General features: G+C 37.6%; 2 protein-coding genes across 2 annotated transcripts; both read left to right on the top strand.

The window, feature by feature from the left end:
* The first annotated feature begins 669 nt into the window (after positions 1 to 669).
* On the top strand, positions 670 to 1,617 carry LOC133769509 (olfactory receptor 4F6-like). Its single transcript, XM_062204723.1, has one exon. The coding sequence runs from the start codon at positions 679 to 681 to the stop codon at positions 1,615 to 1,617; it is 939 nt and encodes a 312-aa protein (XP_062060707.1). The 5' UTR covers positions 670 to 678.
* A 2,011-nt stretch (positions 1,618 to 3,628) lies between these two features.
* Positions 3,629 to 8,674, top strand: LOC133770542 (olfactory receptor 4F4-like). Its single transcript, XM_062206620.1, has 2 exons — positions 3,629 to 3,715; positions 7,703 to 8,674. Exons 1-2 carry the CDS (start codon positions 3,629 to 3,631, stop codon positions 8,672 to 8,674), a joined length of 1,059 nt encoding a protein of 352 aa, XP_062062604.1.
* Positions 8,675 to 9,078: the final 404 nt, after the last annotated feature.

Consider the following 9,078-nt stretch of genomic DNA (forward strand, 5'->3'; position numbering starts at 1 on the left):
GGTATGTTCCCTACACTTCTCAATTCTCTTTATATCATTGGTTTATTTACCTGATAGGCGTATTGGCTTTATTGAATGGTTGAAACTTATTTAAATTTGAACATATCCCACTTTTGTCTCTCCTTAGCATTTCAAATTCAAGTACAAATGATTTAGGTGTTAGTTTGGGGAAAATTGTTGTAGTCACTTAGAGAAAACAGACTGCAGAGGGCTCTTAACATTTGTCATGCATATATGTTCTCTCTTATAATTTTATTAATTTCATTACACTTGATTACATCTTAAAATAATGTTTTGAAAATCATTTTTATATGCTCATACACAGTCTTCCAGTTTTGACATCCTATATTCATTTGTTTTTGTTTTTAATCTTTATCCTTAATGTCCACCTTAATTCTTTGAGTTTATTTTATGCATTCTTTTCTAACTTCCTAACTTGTCTCATAAGTTCATGCATTTAAGCAAACAAAAGTGTTTTGAATGCAGTGCTCTCTGTCCTACATAAATCTTTTATAACTCTGCTTCTAATATTTTGTAATAGTCAACTCTGAAATAAATGAAATAATTGTTAATGATAAATTTCAAATCGTCAGCATTTAATAAATCATTTTCAGTGCCTCTAAACTGTTTCTTTCCTTGTCTTTCAGATCACGTCAGTCTTCCCTTCTTTCCAAGTCAATGGACCAAGTAAACGACACTGTGGTAACTGAATTTGTGCTGCTGGGACTTGCACAATCCTTGGGAGCAAGGCTTGTCCTTTTTCTCTTCCTGTTACTGTTCTTTGTGGGAATTATCCTAGGAAATCTTCTCATTGTGCTCACAGTTGTCTTGGACCCTCACTTACACTCACCCATGTACATCCTACTGGCCAACCTGTCACTCATTGACGTGGGTCTTTCCTCCACCACAGTTCCTAGGATTATCTCTGATATTCTTAGTGATTGTACAGTCATCTCCTTCCGTAACTGCATGATACAAATGTTCTTTATTCATGTCATGGGAGGAGTTGAGATGCTGCTTCTCATAGCCATGGCATATGACAGATACACAGCAATTTGCAAGCCTCTTTACTATCTAACTATTATGAATCCCAAAATGTGTGTGCTCTTGATAGTAACTGCTTGGGTTATTGGGGTAATTCATGCTGTGTCTCAGTTTGTTTTTGTTATAAATTTACCCTTCTGTGGCCCTAACAATGTGGGAAGTTTTTATTGTGATTTTCCAAGAGTTATTAAACTTGCATGCATGGACACTTATAGGCTAGAATTCGTGGTCACTGCCAATAGCGGCTTCATCTCTATGGGTACTTTCTTTCTCCTAATTGTATCGTATATTTTTATTCTGGTCACTGTCAGACAAAATTCTTCCAATGATTTATCCAAAGCGTTCTTTACTTTGTCTGCTCACATCACTGTAGTGGTGTTGTTTTTTGCTCCATGCATGTTTCTCTATGTTTGGCCTTTCCCTACTAAGTCATTGGATAAATTTTTTGCCATTGTGGACTTTGTTGTTACCCCTGTCTTAAATCCTGCCATCTATACTTTAAGGAACAAAGATATGAAGTTGGCAATGAGAAGGCTGAGTCAGCAAGTTACAAGTTCTATGGAGATGACATGACAGATTTCTCTAACAAGAGCTCCGAATGAATTTCATGGGCCCATCACTACCAGGAATACATTAGACTATGTAAATAATATCATTGCCTTAAAAAAAAAAAAACAGAAATTTGCAGAAAAGGAGATATTCAAGAATTTCATTTCAGGTAGAGTTGCAGCAGTTTTTATTCAACCTAAGAAAGTGTTATGTAGTTCTAAGTTGCCGATCTAAATTGTATTTACCATCAATGATTATATTTATTTTAATGTGATTATGTCATATTTGTATAACTATATTTATGATTTCATTTTATTTGGCAGTATCTTTATACTGATAATAGGCATCACTGAGAGTAATAAATATTTCTTATAGAAATTATGTGGATCCAATGGATAAAATACAGGCTTATAAAACAGCAGACATTAAAATAAAGAAAGAAAGGATTCTCATACTAATCATACTTTTAGATAAACAATAAGAGCAACACTATATTCCAAATCTTACCCATTGTTTCAAACTGATTATTAATGTGCCGTATACAATGTTACTTTACAAATACACACAAAAATTTTGCATTATGCAAAATGTGTGTATGCTCTACTTTTTTTAAAATTATATTTATTTAAAAGACATAGTGAAAGGCAAAGAGAACAAGAGCTCTCACCTACAAATTCACTCCCCCAAATGCCCACAGTGGCCTGGACTAGGCCAGGCTCAAGCCAGGAGACAGGAATTCCCAAACAGGTGAAGGACCCAGCCACTTAGGCTCTCACTGCTGCTTCTCAGAGTCTGCATTAACAGGAACATTAGAATCAGGAACATGAGCCAAGACTCAACTTCTGGAGCTCAGATGTGGGACTCAGGCATCCTAACTAGTGACTTAACCACTGTGCCACTCTCTTAAGTTTCTTTTTTCTTTTTTCTTTTTTTAATTTTTTGACAGGCAGAGTGGACAGTGAGAGAGAGACAGAGAGAAAGGTCTTCCTTTGCCGTTGGTTCACCCTCCAACAGCCGCGATGGCAGGAGCCAGGTGCTTCTCCTGGTCTCCCATGGGGTGCAGGGCCCAAGGACTTGGGCCATCCTCCACTGCACTCCCGGGCCACAGCAGAGAGCTGGCCTGGAAGAGGGGCAACCAGGACAGAATCCGGCGCCCCGACCGGGACTAGAACCCGGTGTGCCGGCACTGCAAGGCAGAGGATTAGCCTAGTGAGCCGCAGCGCCGGCCTCTTAAGTTTCAATTTTTTAATATGGCAACTCTATTACCCTTGAAGTCTTCCTCAATGTTTTTCTTGATACACTGTAAAAAAAAAAAAAGCATCTACAATTCTAAAAGTATTTGAAGAGAATTATTTCATAGAAGAAGATAACCCAGCTGAGATCTCAAAACCTTACTTAACATACCTGCACTTATGATAGGGTACTTAGGACAAAGAAGATGATAGATGTCTTTCAAATAAAACTTAGCCTGGTGGTCAAGAAACACAGACACTACTTGGATGTAACTCTTGAAGATTTAGGAAACTAATTGTGGAGACCCAGCTCACTTTTTAACACTTTATGATTACTACAGCTACAAAACAAAATTATAAGTAATAAGAAATGAGATTTTATTCCTCTTATTCAAAGTACTTTTTCTATATTTTCTTCACAAATGGAACATTAATGATCTGAGATATCTTCTTTTAAAAAATGTAAGCATAATTATTTACTGTATTATAAACCAAACTGGCTATCAATTTTGTAAGTATATCTTGTTTTACTATGTTTCTTTAAAAATCATCCCTAGAATCAGGAAGATAATAAAAATATTCAATGGACAAAGACACAGTGGCAACATCCCTTCACTCAGGAAGACTCCGTGAGTTTTCTCTAGTGGCCAAGGGAGAACTTGTGAGACTATAAGAGTCTCAGTCCTCAACACACAGTACAGCTATTCCAAGATCGCTACGTCTGCATCTGGTCACTTTCATAACCAGCTCTTAATTAAGTGGTTGACTAGAGGGCAATTCATATAAATGTTATATTCTTGGAAATGTCATGCTGTGAGAGAGTGCAAATAAAAGGAAATCTCTATTTTACTATCTCTGAAATTGCTGAATCTCTTCAAGTTATGAAGGAGGTAGGTGGAATACTGAAATTGAAATTCGTTAGTAGAACTAATAAGATTTTGGCATTTTATTGACCATGAGATGCTTCTATCCACAGGACTCCAATTTTCAGAATTCAAATATGTATTTATCTTCAGAAAAAATAAAAGATCCTATAGGATTGGCTTAAAGGCTTAAAATTATTAATAGGATTAATGTGAGGAGTAATGGCTCCTTTTATTAGTGTTTTACCAGCAACAGTTGTCAAATTCTTCTCCTGGCTCTACTGGGAGGATCTATTCTTTCCTCTCAGTTTAGTGGTCCTGTTGTCCCATCTTCCTCAAAATCCATGGTTTTCGTGTCACCTTCTTGCCTTCTTCCTGTAATTACAATGAAACATAATTTTGAGTATTTATATCAATAAGGATGTGAATCATACTGTTAGAGCTGTGGCTATTTTGAGAGCCCTTGATTGAATGAACGCATTCTGAAAAGAAGAAAACAAAAGTGTGGTTCGCTAGAACTCAAGTCTTAGACTTCTATTTCACTATGATTTATAAAAACATAAGGTGTTTTTATTTTAAAATGGGTACAACATATTTAAGAAAAATGGAGTTGTAATGATTGAACTACAAGATTAAATTAGCACATGGGGAAGGATCTTTTTCAGTTGTGACTGTCTCTTGGTTGCTACCACTGGTATACAGGATTCCAGACAATTCCTTCAATGAGCCCACACTTAATATTTAACTTAGAATTGATAACATTTTTATGCCATTTTTAAAACTTAGCAGAATCATTCCTGATAAGTCAGAAAAGACCGTTGAAAGGATTTAGTCATTAAGAGTTCCCATAGCTGAGGATCCCATGTTATCACTTTCACCTGAGCAGCATAAACTCAGGAGATGAGATATCTTAACTACATTATCAAGAAATTCCTTTTGCTGAAAAATAGCATTCCTAAGTTTTTATTTGCTACTACTTGTAGATACAATTTTTGCTCTAGGAGCAAACCCTTAGGTCAATCATCATCTTCAAAGAAGTTTATCCTGTTCTATCAGTCAAATGAAATGGTCTCATATCAATAAATACTTAAAGTCAACTCTAAGTTGCATACTTTGATTCTAAATAAACATGTCAACCATTAGTTCATGAGAAATGATCTATAGGGGTGGTCATTTAGGCTAGCAATCACGATGCCATGTTCCATATCAGTGAATTCAATTCCTGCTCCATGTTCTGACACCAGCTTTCTGCTAATGCAGACAATAGCTCAAGTACACTGAGTCCCTGCCACCCACATGAGAGACCTGGATTGAGATCAGGCTTCTGGCTTCCAGATGGCCTACCCTTGCCATTGCAGGCATGTGGGAGTGAACCAACAGACAGGAAACCTTTTTTTTCCCTCTATCCCTCCTGTCAAATAGATAAAGAAAAAAAATGATCTTAAAAATGGAAATCTTATTCTGTGTATTGCTAATGATTACAAAAACTATTGGTATGACTATATTTACTACTGTACTAAGCAGAAGAAATTCAAAATCAGTATTCATGAATTATTTCACTATTAGATTTTATTTTTAAAAAAGATTTAGAATCATTTAATTTTTATGGGACTTTGAAAACAGTAATTTGGTGCTTCAGTGGAGTGAGATTCAAGGTAATGAAGAGGGAAACATAATTTTTAAGGACAATAGAATAATTGTGATTGAAGAAATGGCAAAAACCATAGAATTACTCCTAAAGACAACTTGGCAAATGTATCTCTGCAAACCCGGGTATTTCCCAAGGAGAAATTTCCATTTCTTTCTTTGATATTTTACTTTTCCATGAACTCTTACACCTAATCTGATAGAACTATTTTTTGGCTATGCTTGACCTTCAAGATCTTTGCTACTTCACATCACTGCCAGACTTCCTGAAGCTGTATTTGTCTTCTTTCTTTGGTATGCACTGAAATGGCTGACTCAACTCACGTCCACCCTTGTAGGCTGGATGGACAGCATTTACTTCACAGATAGCACTTACACAGAAGCCCAAGCAGTACCTCAGCACGTCCAGACAAGCATGATTGCACTTCTCCTCCTTGTGGCTTTACTCCTGCTCCTAAAACCACGTGTCCCATATTGATAAACCAGTGTTTGCTGTAACTGTTACAAATCAAGTCTTCACAATGGTCCTAATTATTTAGAACAAAAACAATGAAATGACTTTTTTCATCTCCAACATTCTATTGATAAATTTTCTGTTATTACTACCTAATGAAAGCTATTATATATTGACCATTTTCTATGCGCTATAAATTTATGTACATGTTGTATAACAAATTGATAGGAATCATATGCTACTATAGTAGAGATAAAAACGAAATTGATATGCATGGCCAACACCCAATATTTTACAACATTCCTAGGAAGTAGTGCTATTATCACCCATCTTTTGTTGATGTGACCATAAGACACATAGCATTTAAATGACTTGTCCATGGTCACCCCGTTACAAAGTAAAAAAATACATATTTGAACCCCTAACCCAGACACACTAGCATACAGTATGCATCTTCACTTACGAACCCTCATGAATGTACTCACAACCTACAGTTATTATCTATTGTTGAACTTAAACAAATCACTTGGATTTTCTTTCAAATGCCCCATCTTAGAATTGGCATTGAGGAAAGAGCCAACTTATTAAACAACTGCTAACAATTCTTCAAAAGCTCTTCATTGTTTTCACAATAAACACAAGTCCCTGTGTAAGCATTCCAGAAGTGCTTTCTACCTTTATCTCCTATTAAATCTCTACCATTTCTCTCATGGAAACTTCCTTACATTTTCCTCCCTTTTTCTCACTCTACATTTGAATTCCACATTTTTCATCCCCACTTATTTTTATATCTTATATTCTGATATTTTATTCTGTTTTGTTCTATTTTTCATCTTTCATTTCATTTTGGCATGTTTCTCCTAAGAACTTTAATACCACCAAATGACATAAGACATGTTACAGATTACAAACTGTTTTGATATTCAAATAAAAAGGAGAGAAATATAAGATTGTCATATTGGCCGGCGCCATGGCTCAGTAGGCTAATCCTCCGCCTTGCGGCGCCGGCACACCGGGTCAGGGTACCGATCCTGTCCCAGTTGCCCCTCTTCCAGGCCAGCTCTCTGCTGTGGCCAGGGAGTGCAGTGGAGGATGGCCCAAGTGCTTGGGCCCTGCACCCCATGGGAGACCAGGAGAAGCACCTGGCTCCTACCATCGGATCAGCGCGGTGCGCCGGCCGCAGCGCGCCTACCGTGGCGGCCATTGGAGGGTGAACCAACGGCAAAAAGGAAGACCTTTCTCTCTGTCTCCCTCTACTGTCCACTCTGCCTGTCCAAAAAAAAAAAAAAAAAGATTGTCATATAAACCTAATCTAGCAGAAAGGGTAGTATAAGCAATAGTATCTTATTAGAAATTAAACAAGCCCTACACAGTGGACTGAGCTGCAACCCACAGCACTGGCATCCCAAATGGGCACTTATTTGAGTCCTGGCTGCTCCACTACCAACCCAGCTTCCTGCTAATGCTCCTGAGAAGACAGCAGAGGATCGTTCAAGTTCCTTGACCCTGTCACCCACATGGGAGACCCAGAAAAAGCTCCTGGCTCCTGGCTTCAGCCTGGTCAAGCCCTTGTCAATGCAGCCATTTTGGGAGTGAACCAGCACATGGGAGATCTCTCTCTCTCTCTTTGTCTCTTCTTCTCTCTCTAACTGCCTTTCAAATAAATATTTTTTTAAAAAATAATAAATATTTTAGACTAGTATGAGTGGAGGCATTGAGAAGACTTGGATAACAACAATAAAAAACAATCAGGGAAATGGTTTGGGATAAAATTATAGATGTAGGCTGTCCAGTTTGAAAGCTTGTATGTAATAAACCATAGAAACTCCTTATACAAGTAAGCAGAATGATTCAAACTGAGGCTTTGAACTGCAGTGTGTAATTCTGACATCTTTCTCACTCTCTTCCCCAAGGTCACTGTGGAGGACATGTCCTGGAATGAATCAGTAAGGGAAACAAATCACTCCACGGTGACGGAGTTCATTTTTCTGGGACTCTCCAATTCTCAGGAACTCCAGATTTTCCTGTTTGGGTTCTTTTTTGTGTTCTATGTAGGAATTGTGCTTGGAAATCTTCTTATCATTCTAACTGTAGCTGTTGATTCTCACCTTCATTCCCCCATGTATTTCCTGCTGGCCAACCTCTCACTCATTGATCTGTCTTTGTCTTCAGTCACAGCCCCCAAGATGATTACGGACTTCTTTAGGAACTGCAAGGTCATCTCTTTCAAAGGCTGCCTTGCTCAAATCTTTCTCCTTCACTTCTTTGGTGGGAGTGAGCTGGTGATCCTCACAGCCATGGCCTTTGACAGATATGTAGCAATTTGTAAACCCCTACGTTACAATACAATTATGTGTAGCAATGTATGTGTTGGCATTGTGACTGCTGCATGGGGAATTGGCTTCTTGCACTCAGTGAGCCAGTTGGCCTTTGCAGTGAACTTGCCCTTCTGTGGTCCTAATGAGATTGACAGCTTTTATTGTGACCTTCCTAGGGTCATCAAACTCGCTTGTACCGACACCTACCGGCTAGACATCATGGTCATTGCTAACAGTGGTGTGCTCACTGTGTGTGCTTTCATTCTCCTACTCATCTCCTACACCATCATCCTAACGACCATCCAGCACCGCCCTTCAGAAAGGTCATCCAAAGCTCTGTCCACTTTGACTGCTCACATTTCTGCTGTTCTTTTGTTCTTCGGGCCATGTATCTTCATTTATGCCTGGCCATTCCCCATCAAGTCGTTAGATAAATTCCTTGCTGTGTTTTATTCTGTGGTCACTCCATTCCTGAACCCAATTATATACACACTGAGGAACAAAGACATGAAGACTGCAATGAGACGACTGAGAAAATGGAATGTGGATTCTAGGGTAAAGTCTTAAATTTTCTGTGAATGTGAGATTAATCTGTGATAAGGCATAATATATGACAAAGTGGGTAAATTAGTTAAAACTCATAAAAATTGTAACTTCTTTCCCATATCACTTAGCAATTGTCAAATAACTTTGCCTAAATTTATTCATTAAAATCTTTGTATGTTGTATTTTATACAAAGTTAATATCATTCTTTTAAAAAGCTATCTCATTAATTTTAAGAATAACAAAAGAAAATTTTGTTAGATTCTTGCACACTCAAGCCTTCCAGAGCTATCCTGAGTGTAATAGATAAAAGACAGAAATCAGCCAGGCTTATAAAAATTTTTAATTTTCTTTGGCTAATTTTCCCTAAAAGCACTTGGAAAGAAACTGCCACATGGTTAACTCGAAAAATATTCTTATTGATATG

This window comes from Lepus europaeus, chromosome 11 (assembly GCF_033115175.1).
Source record: "Lepus europaeus isolate LE1 chromosome 11, mLepTim1.pri, whole genome shotgun sequence".
Classification (NCBI taxonomy): Eukaryota; Metazoa; Chordata; class Mammalia; order Lagomorpha; family Leporidae; genus Lepus; species Lepus europaeus.